The sequence below is a fragment of the Myotis lucifugus genome, unplaced genomic scaffold (assembly GCF_000147115.1).
Source record: "Myotis lucifugus unplaced genomic scaffold, Myoluc2.0 scaffold_326, whole genome shotgun sequence".
NCBI lineage: Eukaryota > Metazoa > Chordata > Mammalia > Chiroptera > Vespertilionidae > Myotis > Myotis lucifugus.
In genome coordinates, this window is record NW_005871374.1 from 502,665 (window position 1) to 522,220 (window position 19,556).

General features: G+C 36.3%; 1 protein-coding gene across 16 annotated transcripts in view; it reads right to left on the minus strand.

Moving 5' to 3' along the window:
• The window catches only part of PCDH15 (protocadherin related 15), a 537,899-nt gene that overhangs the window by 335,754 nt on the left and 182,589 nt on the right, over nt 1-19,556 (minus strand). For 15 of the 16 annotated variants that reach the window (XM_023764291.1, XM_023764288.1, XM_023764290.1 and 12 more), the window contains 3 exons: nt 17,927-18,046; nt 12,776-12,886; nt 2,123-2,293 (listed from right to left, as the gene is read on the minus strand). In XM_023764291.1, coding sequence (XP_023620059.1) covers nt 2,123-2,293; nt 12,776-12,886; nt 17,927-18,046 — 402 coding nt within the window. The remainder of the gene's footprint in view (nt 1-2,122; nt 2,294-12,775; nt 12,887-17,926; nt 18,047-19,556) is intronic. The other variant, XM_023764284.1, reaches the window with a different exon arrangement.

Genomic DNA, 19,556 nt, shown 5'->3' on the forward strand with positions numbered 1-19,556 from the left:
TATGACTGATTAAAAAAACACACACAAAAACACACACACACACACACACATTTTATTTCAGAGAAGAAGAGAGAGGGAGAGATAGACAGAAACATCAATGATGAGAATCATTGATCAGCTGCCTCCCACACACCCCTCACTGGGATTGAGCCTGCAACCAGGGCATGTGCCCTGACCGGGAATCAAACCATGACCTCCTGCTTCATAGGCCAATGCTCAATCACTGAGCCACACCGGCTGGGCAATGACTGATTTTATTTTCCAAAGATTGCCACAGTAAAATTTCTTTCCCCATGTAATCTTCTTGTGTGTGATTGAGGCACAGGTCCCTTTATGGGATGGCATATCATTCTATTTCTTGAATCTGGCAGAGGTTTGACAACAGCAGAAGAGCAAAGCAAATTACAAGGCTAGTTCATAAAAGTGCTGCCTAATTCTCTCAGGGAGTGTGTTCTTGGAACCCGGCGCCTGGCTGGGAGGGAACTCAGAGAGCCTAGGAGAGGCCCACACAGAGTGGAAATAAAGCCTGGAGCTCACAGCCATGCTTTAGCTTGTGACAACAGCCAGAATCAACTTGCTGAGTTAAGCACTCTGAAAGTGGGACCCAGCTCTCAGTCAAGGTGCCCCGGGCGATTCTATGTGGAGCAGAAACAAGGCGTTCCTTCAAGACTGCCAAAATTGCAGCTTTATGAGTAAATTTGAAAATTCTTGTTGAAGCCATTAAGGTTAGGTGAATTGTTATGCAGCCACAAATAATCAGAACAATTGCCTAATTTTCCAAGTATGCATATTTACATTTTTGGCAATAAAAACATACCTTGAATGGATAAACATTTGCCATAATTATTTAAGTATGTAAAATTAAAATCCTCTTTGTTTCACAGAATGTCAAAGAATGGGTCAATCTGTTAAAATTATGATGAAGCATAAAATTTGACCATTTTGGAATTTATAGCATAACATTTAATTCCAGATGCATGATTTTAAAGGAAAATACTTTTTACTTGTTAGTTGTAAGGCCACAGAAAAAGTTACTTAAACTTTGTACCTCAGAAAGCTCATCTGTAACGTACCATAACAATGGTTACTATGCAAATGGATTGCAGTTAATATTTTGGTAGAGTTGAGCACAGTTTATGATGAACTGAACCATTAGTCATTATTATAATTTATATTTTTACCCCAAATCTGGAGCATAGCCTTATCTTTAGCATGAAGCTATGTAACTATGAAAGATGCTTAATCTGTAATCTGGAAGAAAGAGGAAGGGAGGCTCAAAAAAATCTGTAATCTGGAAGAAAGAGGAAGGGAGGCTCAAAAATCCTTTATGAAATCAATCCAATGCTTCCCAATGCAATCTCTGTCTTCTGTTACTTCTTTCAATACATCAAGCACTGTTAGACAGTCAGACAGATCTTTGATTTTAGTCATTTTTATAACAGTGTGTCCTTCTCTTGGGATCTCACTGGTACACCAATGATATACATTAACTCAAAAAATAAAATAATACTGAATGTATTACTTTTTCTCATTATTTCAATTAAGCATTTCAAATAAAAGTTTGATGTTCTCCATCATTAATATAGCTCCTTTAGAATTTTATAAGTCAGATGCAGAATCAAGTGTAGAAAACATGTATTCATACCTTACCTTCCTAATTCTTTAAAATATATTTAAGGAATAAATATTTGCATTCAGGATTCATTAGCTTCCATCTCCAAATAGCCAAGCATAACCTCCAGTAACAATTCTGAAGCTAAAGAGGCTAAAGAATATCTTTTTGACCTGTGTGTCCTCTGATTTTGGACTGCATTTTTACATGTGAATTTAAGGAAATGCTGGAGTTAGTTTTCAGAGTTTCACAGATCATATTGGGAACTGAACTCAGTGTAAACTGATCTGTTGCTTCATAACATACTTTCTACTTTGTAAATAACAATTATGCACTGTGACCAAAAGTTTGCACATGGTCCCCAAAACAGGCTTTGGGCCTCAATATTTTCAACACCCATAGAGTGAATGAAGTTTGCTATTCTCACTTAATGTCTGCAAAATACTTGATCAGAATCTCACTGTGGTTAAAGAGGTGAAAGTGAAGATGAAAAGAACATGGTCTATTTACCGGAGTTCTCAGCTCAGGTATGGCAGCTTGATAGGTGAGTGGACGACAATCACGAGTGTTTGGCACCAGGACACAAGGAAGAAACATTGGTCCCAAGTCATCTCCATCCAGAACATCCACTGTGAGGGTGGTGGTGGTGGTTCGCCGTTCATTCAGATTTTGTGCACGGTCCTATGAGAGAGAAAAAAACAAGAAAAACAAACAACCAACACAATGGACTAATGTTTCCCTCACTTTGGCTAAACTCTGGACAGGTGCTCCTGATGACAGTCACCTGACCTCTATTTCTCGAGAGCATTTACTTTAGAAAACTTGCAATTGAAAATTTTCTCTGGCCCTTTGAAATGCGAATCTTCTCCCTGCTCAATTTTTCTTGAAGTATAGTTGACATACAATTTTATTTCAATTTCAGTGTACATGATTACACATTTATACACATATTATAATCACCATGATAATAAGTCTAGCAACCATCTTTCACAGTATAGTTATTATAATATTATTATAAAGATTCAAAAATGAAAATAAAAATAGAACTACAACAGAACTGAACAATTAGTTCTACTTCTGGCTATTTATCTGAAGAAAACTAAAACATCAATTCAAAAAGCTATATTCACCCCCATGGTTCATCCCAGCTCACACTTTTGCCAGTTTTATGATCCAAGACTCTTCTCAATGACCTAAGAATCATCCCTTTGAAATATAATCATCAAGGAAGATAGAGCTTCTATATCTGAGTCACTGTGGGAGGATAGGACCATAACTTCCAGAGGAGGCTTGCTCCAAATTGCGGAACTACCTCCCATTACGAAGATAGAAAAAAGTTTTCTTCTCCATTGAGAAGACCAATTAGCAAATAAAGATGATCTTTGATTCTCCAACCTAACTTTTTTTATGCTTTAAGCAATTCAGGTTTTTTAGATAAAATTGGGTTATTTTAAGTACATACCTCATTAAAGAAAAATGAAGAGGAAAATAAAGGGAAGAAAAGAAAATAAAACCTGCTCGGTCTGCCGTACTCTTATTAAAGAAATAGTTTTGCATGTATCACATAATTTATTCTATTTTGAAAGCATTGCTTATCTCCATGTAGTCTCCTGACATCATCAAAATAATCGTGTGCCTGGTTGATGTGGCTCAGTGAATAGAGCATTGGCCCTAGCACCAAAGGGTCCTGAGTTCGATTCCCTGTCAAAGGCAAGTACCTGGGTTGCAGGTTTCATCTCTGGCCCTGGTGGGGGCATGTGCAGGGGGCAACCAATCCATGGATCTCTCTCATGTAGATGGTTCTCTCTCTCCCCGTAGATGGTTCTCTCTCTCCCCCCTCTCTTCCCTCCCTCAATCCCTCCTTCCACTCTCTCTAAATACCAATGGAAAAAATATCCTCTGGTGAGGATCAACAACAACAACAAAATAATAACCTACTGTTCCAAATTTCTAAATGAAACCTGTTTTATTTTGTTTCTCCATTATTTGGGACTCTATAAAGTTACAATTGCTAAGAAGAGTGTACTTGTAAAAGTAATGGGAGTTATGTTTCAACTTTTTCTCTTTTTCATTTGACATATATTGCCAAGAGAAGAGTTATTTTTTTGTTGCTGTTTTTTTTTAATTAAAATATAACTGACATACAGCAATGTATAAGTTTAAGGAATATAACATAATGACTTAACTTACATGTACTACTACTAAATGATTATTGCAGTAAGTTTAGTTAATATACATGATGTCATATAGATACTAAAAAATTTTTTTGCAAGTTTTGTTTCCTTGTCATGAGAACTCCCATTCCAGCTCTTAAAAACTTCCTAGCCCTTCCTTTCATAAGAGTTGACTGCATTCTGGTCTCCTTTCTGTTGATATGCATTTCCCTGATGATTAGTGATGCTGAGCATCTTGTCATATGTTTTTGGGCCATTGGTATGTCCTCTTTGGAGAAATGTCTAACTGCCCATTTTGATATTGGATTGTTTGTGTGTGTGTGTGTGTGTGTTAAGTTGTATGATCCTTATATATTTTGCAAGTATGGTTTGCAAATATCTTCCCCCATTCAGTGGGTTGTCTTATTGTTTTGTTGATGGTTTACTTTTCTGTGCAAAAACATTTTAGCTTGATGTAGTCCTATGTGTTTAATTTTTCTTTATTTCTTAAAATTATACTTTAAATGTATGAGTTTAAATGTTTGAGTATATAGAGAAAAATATTAATTTAACATAAATCCATGGGCTTCTTTTACATTTTGGCAAACACAGCTGGTTCATCAAATGTCCCATTTTAAAATTATGATTGCTTAGGATGAACTTTTACAAAAGACTGAATCAATCTCAATTTAATAAAAAAGTATTGAACAAGTAACATTAAATATGACCTTGGATGTGGAAAGACTACTTTAATATCCCAGAAGCAGTATTTCTACATTTGCATGCTGCTCAGCCTTGCACCTTACACCTTACGTGTCACCACTAGGTCACTGTAATCAACAAAGTGGAATGTTTCCTATCTTAAGGTGTTTTTATTTAGTTATTTTTACTCTGTTAGCTACAAATCTCTCACTATTCTCTACTCTTGGGGTCATTGTCACTATTCTATAAAACAAATACAAGTGCATAACAGAGGGTGTGCATTTACCAACATACATAATGTAGGTTTTTATCTCATACTGGAAAAATATATTTCTTACAAAGTGTTGATCTATAAAATGTGAGTTTTTAAGTAGGGGGGAAAAAAAGAAAAGGCCAGAGAATCTATTGTGGGCTCAATTCCCAGTAGGGGACGTGCAAGAGACATCATCATTGATGTTTCTACCTCTCTCTCCTTCCTCTCTAAAATCAATAAAAAAAAAAAAATATATATATATCTCAGAGAGAACTAAATCATTGTCACAATCCATTCTTTTTTACAAAGCACATTTTAATAAAACTAAAAATATTTCAACTGTGATCATATAAAGGCGATAAGACCTCTAACCGTCAGATAAGTATATGTCAATCCTTCATCTCAAGTGAAAGGATTTGTGTAAAATAGTTTAAGCACCCACTATTCTGTGATCAAACTAGAGACAAATACTTGTTTCTAACGCAATCATTTCCTGCTCTATATTTAGAAGTATATTAAGTTTAATATTGATTGTATTGAGTGGGGGCAGAAAGATGTGGATTCTAACAAATACTATGAAATTATGTGTGACCTGCTTTTAAAATGAGTGTGAGGCAAACATGTCAAAGTTTGGATTTAGTTTTGAGGCAATGTCATAGGAAACTTGGAATAAAGAGCCAGCCATTTAACATTTACATAGTATTCAAGTAGTTTATAATTTAATAAAATGGCTAGAAGCGCTTACCAAACTCACTCATAGATACATATTTTAAAGACTCTTTTATTGCCTTATCAGGTATTTGCAGTAGAGAAATAAAAAAAAATGCAACATATTTAGAGTTGCCCTGAGTCTTTTGACCCTAACTCAGTTAACCAAGACCTCAGAGGTGTTTTTCTTGCTTCTGCTCACCAATGATAGATGGAATATCACTGACTGAAAATTTAAAACTTATCTTAGCAACATGATTCTGTTAAATTTCTATATTCAGAAAGAAAAACAGCTGTACCAGATTGCCTTGGTCTAAATCACTTTAAAAGTATTCCTTTTTCTTTTTCTTCTCTTCTTGAAATGGTATTTTTATTTGAAACATTTACCTATTTAAAAAAATTATACATTCTAGTAGACAGGATAGTATCATAGTTTATATGTCCACATGCTGTCCTATCTTCATTACTTGGACATTTTATAAATGCTAAACCATTAACCTGCCATCTTCCCATTTCAGCTCCCCTCCCAAGAATATGCCCAAGAAATGGGCAAGGCTCCAAAAAATGGGTGTAAAATGAGCACTTATTCCACATATCAGTAGGCAGTCGATAGGTCAGGGTGGGGGTTACTTCTGAAAAGTTGTTTACATAGTTTGAATCTAAAACTATAGAAATCATTTTTATATGCAAGCCCATATAATTGCAATGTGTTGAAGGAGAGCTGACATATGCCATTTGGGCATACTGTTTATTTTGAATTAACATTACATATGAAACATCTGGTATAAGAACAACACTTTGACCCTCCTTTGTACTCCGGAAAGCAGAAAATATACTTTCATATGAAAAGTAAACTATCCATTCTAGGATCATAGAAAGCATCCTGTATCACCAGAAATAGGGATTTTAGGACCCAGATGGCTCTAAACAAGCCTTCTTAATCCTCACTAATTTATTACCCTAAATCCTAATGCATTTATTATTCCAATTATTTACAAATTTACTATTTCCTTGTCTAAAGTTATAAAAGTTGTTTGATTTTTTAGTCTTATAGTTTTTATGGGGCTCATGTACATATAAAATTAAATTTGTTTTCCTCTTAATATGTCTTATTAGACTAGCCCAAAAAAGCTAGAAGAGAATGAGGTAAAAGGTTTCTGCTCCTACAGTTCACACACTTTAAAAAATATGCTTAGCCATTAGGAGAAAATACTGTAAACTCTTTTTCCTGACAATTATTTAAGAGCTCTTGAGTAAATAGCCCTTAGTATTTTCCTCAGGTTTAAAGTAATACAAAAGACAGTAGCTTGGAAGAAAATCTATGTATAGAGATGAATTTGATTCCTTTGTGACTTAGGATAACATCAAAATTAGAATCTGTGATAATAGAATGTATTGGAAACTTCAATAAAAGAAAACCCCATTGATTTTTACATTTCTCTGAAATTCCTTTCTGAGATTTTTTCTTCTTTTCTCTATAACTAATCATTTCTTCATTTGATATTCATATGGAAAATAAAAAAGTGTGGGTGATAATGTTGTAAATACTATCAAGAAAACATATGTACTATTATTTGTAATACCTTAGACAATAAAATAAAATGAAATAAAATAAAAAGAAAACAAGTGATATTTTTTTTTAATGTGGGCCAACCAAAACTTTTCTAACTCAATAATATAACATGTTCACATGGATAAAAATAACTTCCCTCAAAATTTGAGTGGTTCTTTTTGCAAAGCAATCAAATATTTGTACCATAAACAAAGCCAGGCCAAAGCTGAGTAACTTTCAGTATTTCTCACCAGACCTCTAGCCTCTTAGATACCATCTACTTTAAAGTCAAAATGTATAGTTCATATTTCAACTCTCCTAATAACTTGAAGAGGCTTTATTTATTTTTATTTTTTAAATATGTTCTTGCCCAGCCAGTGTGGCTTAGTGGTTGAGCATTGACCTATGAACCAGGAAGTTGTGATTCAATTACCAGTCAGGGCAAATGCCTGGTTGCAGACTCGATCTCCTTGTGTGGGGTGTGCAGGAGGCAGCTGATCAATGATTCCCTCTCATCATTGCTGTTTCTGTCACTCTCTCTCTCTCCCTTCCTCTCTGAAATCAATAAAAATATATTTAAGAAAATATTCATATTGATTTTAGAGAGAGAGAAAGTTTGAGGGGTAGATAGAAACATTGATAAGAGAAACACTTGGATTGGCTGCCTCCTGCACATCCCACACTGGAAATGGAGCCTAGAACCTGGGCATGTGCCCTGACTCGGAATCCAACCTGTGACCTCTTGGCTTATGGATCAACGCTCAAGCACTGAGCCATACCAGCCAGGCAACTTGCAGAAGTTTTTAATGTTCATAGTTTAGTTTCTGCATTGATTTACATACTATCAATAAAGTTATAAAAATATAAAAGAATAAGAAAGATAATTTTTTGTATATGATATCATTATCCTATATAAACACAACAATTAAGCTATATAGATATTGGCATATACAAACTAGAAAATGTTTAACAACCAGCTCTCTGAGATAAGAAACACTGATTTGTAGTATCTGCCACTTGCAATACTGTAAATTCTCCCACTGTGGCCACAAATGTGAGGTCAGTGAACTCAGAGTTGGGAAGAAGTACTCACAATTGACCCTCAAGCAAGTATGAGCCAGCTTTTCAGCTCTAATAACCCAGTGTCTTCAGTAAATTACATAACAAAAAAGTAGAGACATAGACAGTCTTCTTTATAATTTGTGGGACTGTTATATATTGCAACACTGGAAAATAATATATTATCTACTAACATTAAAAGTAAATGAATATATGTGTGTGTGTATATATATATATATATATATATATAAATATATACATTCATATATATATTCATAGTTATTCTATTTTTAAATTACCCATTTTAAACAGTAAATTAGAAGTACTTTAGTGGCTTATGTTATACTGTAATGATCTCAGAATATATTCCAAGCATTAATCTAAGTTCATTTTTGTTTGCTAACGTGATAATTCTGACAGGAACCCTATGTGGCTTGTTTCATTAATATCTTCATTTTAGTTAGGAAACTGACAGAGTATCCCCGAAGTCAGACAACTAGTAAATGACAGAGCTGGGACTTTAATCCAACCAATGTGGTTCTAGAGTTCGTGCTTTTACCACTAAACTTCACTCACTGCCTTTTATGATAGTCATGAGGGAAACTCTCAATTCCATACCCAAATGCAAAAACAAACAAACAGAATTTAAGTATAGTTGAATAAATTGTGATAGATACTAATTTCAGTATGTTCTACAACTTTAAATATATTCTGCCAGGCCTGTGTGGCTCAGTGGTGGAGCATCAACCCACGAACCTGGAAGTCACAGTTAGATCTGAAGTCAAAGCAGATGCCTGAGCATCTGGCTGGATAGGGGGTGTGCAGGAGGCAGCTGACCAATGCTTCTCTCTCATCGTTGATGTTTCTATCTCTCCCTCTCTCTAACATCAAACATATATTTCTGAAAAATTTTTAAAATACCCCAAAGTTATTATCTTCTATAGCTACTGTTCACATTTAGTACTGTATGCTTTAAATTTATATAAAATTTCTTTTTTCAGATCAATTAAAATCTTTCAACCTCTCATCCATTCCATTCCTTTCTTTCAATGATTCATGTATATACTTCTATTTCATAATTCTATCCCTGACACATTAAAAACTTATCACTCTCTCCCTAGTTATGAGTAGTCTAGCAAATTGAATACAAATTGTTCCAGATGTCTTTATAAATATTTAAGTTTAGACAGCAATTAAGATTTTTGTTAGCTTGCATTTCTTTTTTAAAAAATTAGCTCATTTTAAAGAGCACAATACAAACTAGCTTTCAGATACATGCTGTAGCACTCTGACTTTTTTTGTGAATTATATTAGAGATTTTGAGTCTGAAAGGGAGATTGTATCTTTTGTTCATATATCCATTTGCATAGAAATTCTTTTTAAAAAATTCAGTATTATGGGAGCAGTATTGAGATCTTATAGATCTTCCTTTTTCCTGTGTCCAAAATTTCACTCTTGTTTCTTCCACTGGACATCAAGACAACCCACAATGAATTCAAAACAAACCTAAAGAATTTTCAATGAACGTCTAAAAGTTTGGCTATAAAATTTTGATTTCTATTTATATCTACTCAAACACATGTAAATATATATATATATATATATTCTCCCCTTTCTGATGAAATACTCTAAGAAAGAGAGAAATGGCCATTTAGTGATGCCTTGTTACATAGACAATTTGCTCCTATTAAAAACAAATAAAAAATAGCACAGATCCAGAATGGCATCACTTGTGCTAAAGCCCATGATATCAAATCTAGGTTTATAACCTGACCTAACTGCAGTTCTCACCTTCCCCAGATATCTAATCTTAATCAGTCCGGGATTTTCGGATTTTGGTAAAGTAATCCATCACAAGGACTCTCTTCATTTTCCAAAGGAGGAAGAAGCAATCTGCATGAAAAAGCCCTAGCTTTTTTGTTGCCTCTAAAAAGATGATGTTCTGCCCTAAAAATAATTATTTCTTTTCTTTTGCTAATAGCTTATTTGCCCCACCCTTCTTCCTATAAAATCATTCATTTCAGACAACTCCTCCAAGCACCCTTCTACTTGCTGGATGGGATGTTGCCAGGTTCATAAATTGCTTAATAAAGCTAATTAGATCATGAAATGAACTTGAATGAATTTTGGGTTTTGACACCCCAGATCCACAGGATACATTGCACCTCCCCCAGTGGATGCCTGAAGCTGCAGATAATACCAAACCCTGCATATGCTATGCCTCTTCCTCTACATACATATCAATGACAATGCTTAATTTATAAATTAGCCACATTATGAGATTAACAACAATAATAATGAACTAGAAATTACTATAAAAGTTGTGTGAATGACTTTGGGGTCATTATTAACTAAAATAAAGATTACTTGATCATAATCATTGTGATGCTGTGACAATGAAATGGCTACTAATGAAAAGGTAGAATATACAGCAAGGATACACTGGATAAAGGGATGATTTACTTCCTGGGAAATCAAAGTGGGAAAGCATGACATCACACTACTCAAAACGGCAAACAATTTAAAACTTATGAAGTGCTTATTAAATTGTTTATTTTAATTTTCTATTTAATATTTTCTGACTGTGGTTGACCAAGGGTAACTGAAAATAAGGCGATAGAAGAGGGCTAGGCAGTCAGGGATTGGACCTTGGGAGAGGGAGAAGAATAGGGAAAACCTAGAATAACAGGACCTTGCAGACATGGATAGGCTGCAGCCTGCTGACTGTACCTTGCTCCAAGAAAACACACACACACACACACACACACACACACACACACACACAGGGACAAACAAAATGACCTAGAGTTGAACCCAGCTAGGAGGGAGTTGCTAGGGCAACCCAGCTAGGCAGGAACAGTGACATCACCTGGGACCTGAAGTGGCAGTCCTCAATCAGGTCCTCAGGTCCATCCTGTCCATCTATTCCATTCATTCATAAAATGTAGGGATGTTGCTAAGGCAGAATTCTTTGAAAGAACCAATCAGAAGCCAGAAAAAAAAAATATATATATATCCCCTCAGACAAAGAATCTTAACCAGCAACCCACATGGGCCCCCTTCCTGCTGCTCCCTGCAGAAGGGAGTCCATCCATCTTTCAATAAACTTTGCTTCTTTTTACCATCTTTGCCTGTAAAACCAATTCTTTAGTTTTGGGAGAAAGTTTTGGACCGATCAGACCAGAAGTTTTGGCATCAAAACCACAGAAAGAGGCCCTAGCTGGTTTGGCTCAGTGGATAGAGCATTGGACTGCAGACTGAAGGGTCCCTGGTTTGATTCTGGTCAAAGGCACATGCCTGGGTTGTGGGCTCATCCCTACTAGGGGGCGTGCAGAAGGCAGCCAATCAATGATTCTCTCTCATCATTGATGTTTCTATCTCTCTCTCCCTCTCTCTCTCTCCCTTCCTCTCTGAAATATATATATGGCATAGAGGGAAACTACAGATAAGGGGAGACCACTGTAAACTTGTCAGAGTAGCTAATGGAGGATACTTCCCTTTTTCCACTCCCTACTGTCTTTTTGTTCTGCTATATGAATAAGATTACAATGCATAGGGGTCCTTAAAGACACAAGATGGCTTCAAAGTCTCACTACCTTTTCAGAATATCCCTGTCACTTGTTATGTTTTTTTTTTTTTAATGGTTAAAGCTATCTGTGGTCAGCCTTGTTAGTTTTTACTCCTAAAATGTATTCTTAGTGCCAACATTATTTTTTCAGGTCATCAATGTGCCCAGCCCCAGAAGATGAACCATAGTTGCTGTCATCCAGAGATGATTATCTCCTCCCCCTTAACCACAGAGAGACTTCCTCAACTTTCCTTTCTGCTGTGCCGGCTCATGTGATAAAGGTCTATAAGGAGAAGCTGGGTGGGAAAGGACACTGGGACAGTTCTCTCTCAACTAAAAGGAGACAGAATCAACCTCTATAAAAAACTCTTTAGCACTCTTTCCACTTGCTTACACTCAGTTTTGCTAATGCGTATAATATTCACAAGCAGCCAGCAGACAGGGCATGGGAAACATAACCAAATTTCAGGTTATGTTTATATACTTAATCTGTCACACCAAGCCTTGAGACACATCAATCTAAGGCTTTTATTAAATAATAATAATAATAATAATAATAATAATAATAATAAAAAATGTTAAAGTTATATAAGCAACTGTTTTTTAGGCTTTCTGTTACTACTGTCCACATACCATGGTTATGGTCATTGTTGCTAATATTTAGTGAATATTTATACAATAAATGATAGCCATGAGGGAAAAGATTACCAATTCAGTACTTCTCTACTTATAGTGTACTGTGGAGTGTCCTGGGGAACTAATAAAAATGCATTTCTACCCTCTGAAATTTTCACTCAGAGAATCTGAGGTTGGGTCAAGGAATCTGCATTTTTACTATGCTCTTGTGGTGATTTGGCTTAAATTGTTTGGTGGATCCTGCTTTGAGAGATACTTCAGTATGAGCTAAGAACCAATCATTGAAGAGCAGGGGGTGCAAGTGGTTGAGAGAGTGAAGTTTACAGTGAGTGGAAACAATCTTCTCCCCTATTCTATCCCATTTGCCAGGTAGAAGAATATTTATACAAATTACACTGAGGCCAGGGCTACTTCATTTTCCAAAGGAGGAAGTGCAAACTATACTGAGTACTGTCAGAGAACTTACACATTTTAAACAACTTATTTACTTCATAAGTTCATAGGAGAAAAGTAAGAGGAATTGAATACTCACATTAGCTTGAATGATGACATAGTAGCGTGTTTTATCTTCATAGTTGAGCCTTTTCCTTAACACTACATTTCCAGTCAACATGAGGGGAATTTCAAAGGTCTCATTGGATGTCTGAAAATAAGTAAAGACAAAGATTCAAAATGCATTAGGGATTTTGATAGTGTAGTTTAGTCCCCTTGAAAGTTACAGAGAGCATGCTTCTTACCTGAAAATAGAATGTGAGTGTACACTTCAGATTTACTATTCTTATTTCTGAAAACTTTTCATTTTGATTAATGGGTTTTATCAGTCTTTTGATAATGGTAACCAGGAATCCTGTTCCTTGTGATAGTTTAAAAAATATTTTAGGTTATTTCTAAATCAAAGTCTAGGTATCTGAAAAATTTCCCTATTATATTACCTTTTCAGCACTTGTTTTTATCACCGCTCAAACATTCCAATCATTCTACATAATATCCCTTTTCAACATTGGTGTCCACTCTGTATTCTAAGCTTTTTTAAGTATTAAATCCAGCTATTAAATTGAAACACTGTTTTTGTGAAAAATCATGTATGTTATAGTTTACTTTTTATTCATACCTGGGAACTGCTGCTCATTAGTTAAATCTCCTACCTTGTTAAGGATTGAGTTTTTTCCTGGTAACATGCATATCATAGGGGTAATTTCCAACATTCTTTCCCTCAGTGTAAGACAGTGTATTCATAACTCAAAAGAATATAACTTATAAAATCAGTCTCTTATCCATAAAAAATTCCTTACATCACTCTCTCTGTGTTTTAATGCCATTTAGAAGATTGATAAAATGGTCCAACCAAGTTCTCTGCTAAAATAAACAAACAAACAATCAAAACAAAATTTTTCTTGGAGGAATATAACGAAACCAAGAGTCTCTCCACAATGTAACATTTCCAATGTCCAGGATAGAGTCCAAAACAAGTTGATATATGATGAACCAGGAATGTGATCTCTTTTCAAGAGGAGAAAGTATCAAGGAAGACCAATGTTTGAGGAAGTAGACAAGGACTTTTAAATCAGCTATTCATAACTATGTCTATATTGAGAGATGTAAAAATAATATTCTCACTGTAGGTGAAGAGCTGAGAAAAGCACAACCAAGAAAAACAAACTATAAAAATGTGGAAAATCAAGACCTGAATATTATACTATCTGAAATTAAAACACACACACACACACACACACACACACACACATTGAACACATTGAATATGTTTAATAACAGAATGGGGATGACAGAGAAGACAGTAACCTTAACTATAGATCAACAGAAAATTGACAGTTGCAGATAAGTGATTAAAATCTATTGAAAATATTTGAGCAGAGCCTGTACCTATGGAGAAATATTTAAATGCCTGAAATTCCTGTAATTGCCATCTCAGAGGAGTGAAAATATAAACAAATAATGACTGATAATTTCTTTAACTGGTGAAATAAAAATGCAGAGATTTAACATCATGGATGGAACTGGAGAGCATTATGCTAAGCGAAATAAGCCAGTCAGAGAAAGATAAATATCATATGATCTCACTCACTTGTGGAATATAATGAACAACATAAACTGATGAACAAAAACAGATCCAGAGACAGAGAAACATCGATCAGACCATCAAACCTCAGAGGGAAGGTAGGGGAGGGCAGGGGTAAGGGGGAGAGATCAACCAAAGGACTTGAATTCATGCATATAAGCCTAACCAATGGACACAGACACCAGGGGGGTGAGGGCATGAGTCGGGGGGTGGGGACAATGGGGGGATAAGGACACGTATGTAATGCCTTAAACAATAAAGAAAAAAAAAGAATTTCAGTAACCTATTTCAAAATAGATAATTATAAAAAACAAACACATAAACAAACAAAACAACACACACACAAACAAAACTACAATTTGGCATGCCATAGTTAAGTTGCCAAATACTCAAGATTAAAAAAAAAATCTTGAAAACATACTGAGAAACATGATTCAAATTTCTATTGACTTCTCTTATCAGAAACTCTGAAGGCTATTGTTTGAAATAATGGGAAGAATTGATTTAAATAATTTGTATTACTGTAAGGCAGAAGTGACTTTTACAAATTTCTACAAGGATAAAGCAGATTCTGTAAGTGAATGAAACCCCTTGGAGTATAAGCAGCTATACATATATTTTCTGAGTGGTGGAAATTCATTTCTCATGAGAACACAGCAGAGCAACTCTAATTGATCATCTTTTTGGAATTATTTCTATTTCTTAAGAGAGAAGAGAAACCATGTTTTGAATGTGAAATTTCATGATTGGTTCAAAAATTATTTAAAATGATTTGTGGCCAAACAAAATGTTGAAATCCAGGTCACTAATTTGTAATTTCTGTTAATGATTAATGTAGTATTATATTAAAACAACAACAACAACAAATAAAACGCTAAGATTTTAAGTAGAATAGAGCAATCTACACTTTTCACGGTTCATCCTACAGTGTAAGATTAATCTAAAAGAAATTACAATTGTGGTTGCAAAAACCAGAGGTAGCCACATTTTTAGGTTAAATACGTTGGTAGTATATACAATTTTTTTAAATTAAGAAGTTAGTAGGTGAATATTATGCCATCTATCTATATAAAAAGCCAGCAACTGTAACGCCATAATGACCAGAACGACCAGTCACTATGACGCCCACTGTGGCCAGCGAACTGGCCAACCTCCCGCGGCCCCTCCCCCCAGCCAGCCTGCCCCTGATTGCCCCCCATACCCCAATAGGGGGCAGGGCTGACCAGCCAATGTCCTGCAGCCCCTCCCCCAGCCTGTTCCACCCCCAATGGGACCCCACCACCCTGATCAGCCCACAGCCCCTCCCCCCACCCGGCCCCACCCCAGATCTGCCCCCCCACCAGATCAGGGGCAGGGCCAGTCAGCCAACTGCCTGTGGTCCCTCCCCTTGGCCACTGGCCCCCAATGGGCCCCCCCACTCCAATTGGGATCAGGGCCCACTGGCCAATTGCCCATGGCCCCTCCCCCAGACCAGCCTGGCCCTGATTGGGCCCTGATCGGGGTGTGCCATCCGGCCAACCTCCCACCGTCTCCTCCTCCCGACAGGCCCGGCCCCGATTGGGGCTGGGTGGGCCAGACCCCACCCATGCATGAATTCATGCACTGGGCCTCTAGTTGTTAATATAAGGAGAATTACTATATAAAAATAGAAGAGTGGCAGAATATTAATACCACAGGTATTTCTCTCATAGATCTTACAAGAGAAAAATCTCGTACTGAGGTTTACACCAAGTTTCTATGATGCTAAAGATGGATTCTCTCTGCAAGGACATGACTGGGTTAATGTTTTCTCCCCCAATAGATCCTAAGTTAAGTGCTGTCATGATGTCTTATTTGCCTCATTGAATTAGAACCATGCACAGAGAATGTCTTTATTCCAGTATACTACTAGCTTGCTGAAGGACATTTTTCTTTCTTTTTTTTTTCTTTTTTGTAATTTGGAAACTGCATGTGGCTGATTGGCTTATCCAATCTATAGGCAGTAAAATGTATATATTGTATTTTATGCCAAGCCTACAGTTCCCTGAAAGGGAAAAGCATTCAGAAGGAATTACTGCATAGCTAACAAGGAATTTCAGCCTCACAAAACTTCAAAAAGATAGCTTCTAAGTAATACATTTTGTCTCCCACTATATCCAAACCTTGAATAGTTTTTTCTAAAGCAATGTAAGAAATGTTTCCCTGGTTTGGCCATTCTATACTTGGCTGGGAGGTTTCATTTATACAACTTGAGGAGTAAAGATTAGGAAATGACCTTCATAAATTGTAAGCTAGGAACATGGCACACACATATAATTAATTCTTTTAAAAACCTAAACAGTAAAGAAAATAAATGGATTAGAAATAAAACGTGCAGTCAGCTGTCTGTTTGTACTTTTAAGGAAAACCTGTTTCTCTTACCCTTTTCTCCTCTATTTCTTTGATCTTTTCCACCCCATTTCTTGTGTAACCTTTCATCCTTATTGTCCTTCTCTGTCACTTTCTCATTACTTCCCCATCTCTTGGTTTCACGTGGAGACATACTTCTTAGGGGAAAAACAAACCACTCCACGCCCTCCCCGTCTTCCCTTGACCCTACTATGCCCATGGGCTTTTTTTTTTCTTTCATTTTTCATTCTCCAATTTTTTGGAAAATTTTATTAGAACACAACAGAGAAAGAGTGGAGCACATACTACTGAAATCAGAGTCCTGACTCTACAGCTGAGAAGTGGCTGCGTGATACCAGGTAAATCACTTCACCTATGAGCCTGTTCGCTCTTCTTTGCAAGAGAGTTACTACTATTAACTGGTTGATTTGTGAGAATAAAAGGAGAAAATTCATTCACAATTCACTTAATTCTCACAATACACTTGTGATGGAGATCTTTTGTGAATTTTTAGTCTGAACAAGCACAAGCGTTTCTGTTGTTTGTTTAAAGCTAACATAAGAAATCTATGATATGAAAATAAAGATATAATATTATCTTCACCACTTTTTATATTCCTAATATTAACGTGAAGGAGAAGCATTCCTTTAGAAATCTCATTTCAGAAGTGAGTTTAAAACTATGCTTTGGGAAGCCCATGATGTGAGGAGTTGTCTTGGGAAAAGAGGAAGACAAGATGGCAGGCACAACACCAGCTTTAGCTTCAGCAAAACAATTCTGATTTCATCTGTGTTAGATAGGTGATTTGAAGAAATAAGTTCACAGCCTAAAACACCCACAGCCAGAGACTCTGTCCTCCTCTCCACCTCAGGTTTCCTTGGTAGGGAGGTGGTAGCGGTGGCATTCATTTGTAAGTTCTATAAAGCGTGTGAATCACACTGGTTATACCACATCCAATGATTTCTTTAGAATGCTTAGAAATCCACAGACATCATGGAGATTTAGTAAAAATGCCATATTAAACCTAAAACACATTTTAAATTATTACCTACAAATACCACCAAAAATTAGTTTTTCAAAGCATAGCCCACATTGAAAAGAATGCAATTTTGAGGTAGTACTTGATTATACTATTATTACTTATGTGTTTCTAATAGAATAAATAATAAATATCACGAGAAGTAAGCATCGATTTTATTACTCAGAGTGAAGTCACCCTGCAAGTAGCTATTTACATACCGGATCATCTGGATTATACTGAATCACATATTCTATCTGTCCGTTTGGGCCGTCATCGATGTCTGTAGCTCCATTGTCTCCTGCAAATCCAGTAAATATCGTGGTGCCAACTGGGGTGAGCTGAAAATAAAAGAAGAGGAAATCTGTCGATTCTCACTTCATCAGTAGCACACCAGAATTGTGCCAGTGCAAAACACAGTCCTTTATTACACAAAGGAGAGTGGACAGCTGCCCACAATCACAGACCCAAAGTGACTCAAAAGAACCCTTGCAGACCTTACATAAAAGCGTATAAAGTCCACAATGACCAACATCAGGGTCCTTGCATTGGGATAGAGAAATAGAAGACCCAGATTCAGTCTGCAGCACATTTGGACCAATTTCTGACCATTAGCATCTTAGCCCCTGTGGAGAAAATGCATCTGTTGTTCCTCCTTAAAAATGCCTTAATGCATTAAGTTATCTACAATCTAGAATTTAAATTGTATGTGCAAGTGAGTTACTCTATTTAAAAACAAAAAACGTTTCAGAGAGCTCAATAAAGTTCAGGTTGGTAATTGCATGCAAGTGGTAAGTTTAAGCAAGAATGTCGAAGACAACAGATGCCCCAGCTAGCAAAGGAGAAAGAAAGCTGGGCATTTCTTCGTGCTCACAAGATTGTTTGAGTAGAAAGCTGTTATGTGACAGGAGTTGGTCATATATTTTCATTTGGATTAAAACAACCACCACAAAACTTAATGAGGCAAATACAACCAGGATTTGTTGTTTGGCTTTACTTCTTACTAGAGGCCCGATGCACGAGATTCGTGCAAGGGGCTCGGCCCTCACAGCTGCAGAAGCTTGCCTCAGCCCTGGCAGCCCAGGCTTGGTCCGGAAGGTCGTCCAGAAGGACATAGAGTCTAATTAGCATATTACGCTTTTATTGTTATAGATTCATCTCCACCACAGAATCACTGTGATTTTGTCTTACCTGTAGGTCTTTGCACAATGTGTCCCTACATCCAGAGTCTCCATTCCTCAAGCTTTACCTGAGTATCCCTACCCATTAGTTATAGTCCAACTTATTTATGAATCACCTTCAACAGCCTGATGGGAATGATACCAACTGGGGAGCACGTACCCTCTCTGAAGTGGTATTTACTCCTCAGCCCAGCAAATTCTTGGCATAAAGGAATAAGGAGTCATTGTTACTGGGTCTTCTAATAGTCTAATTTTATAAGTAACCTCTTCATTCCAAGGTTGGCAACAGATTTTATAGAAATAAATTATACATTTAATGAACAAACAAAAATACATCTACTGGCACAGTAATTCCTGCAGTTTGTAGCCTCCAATTTAGAAAAATACAATACAATTATGATTTAAAAAATATACCAAAAGTACAAAGTACAACAGTGGTAGATTTCAGCATCCCATTTCATTCAGTGGGTATTTATAAAGTCAATCCTCCAGGAAGGCAGCTTTAAAAGGCACATTTTTGACTTTCTGCAGGTCAAAGAGACCTGAGAATGAAGTGAGAGGATACAGCTTAAGTAGCATATGTAGCCTTTACTTGATAGAGTTACCATCTGACCCAGCAATCCCTCTCCTAGGTATACCAGGTATATCCCAAAAAACTGGAAATCATGTA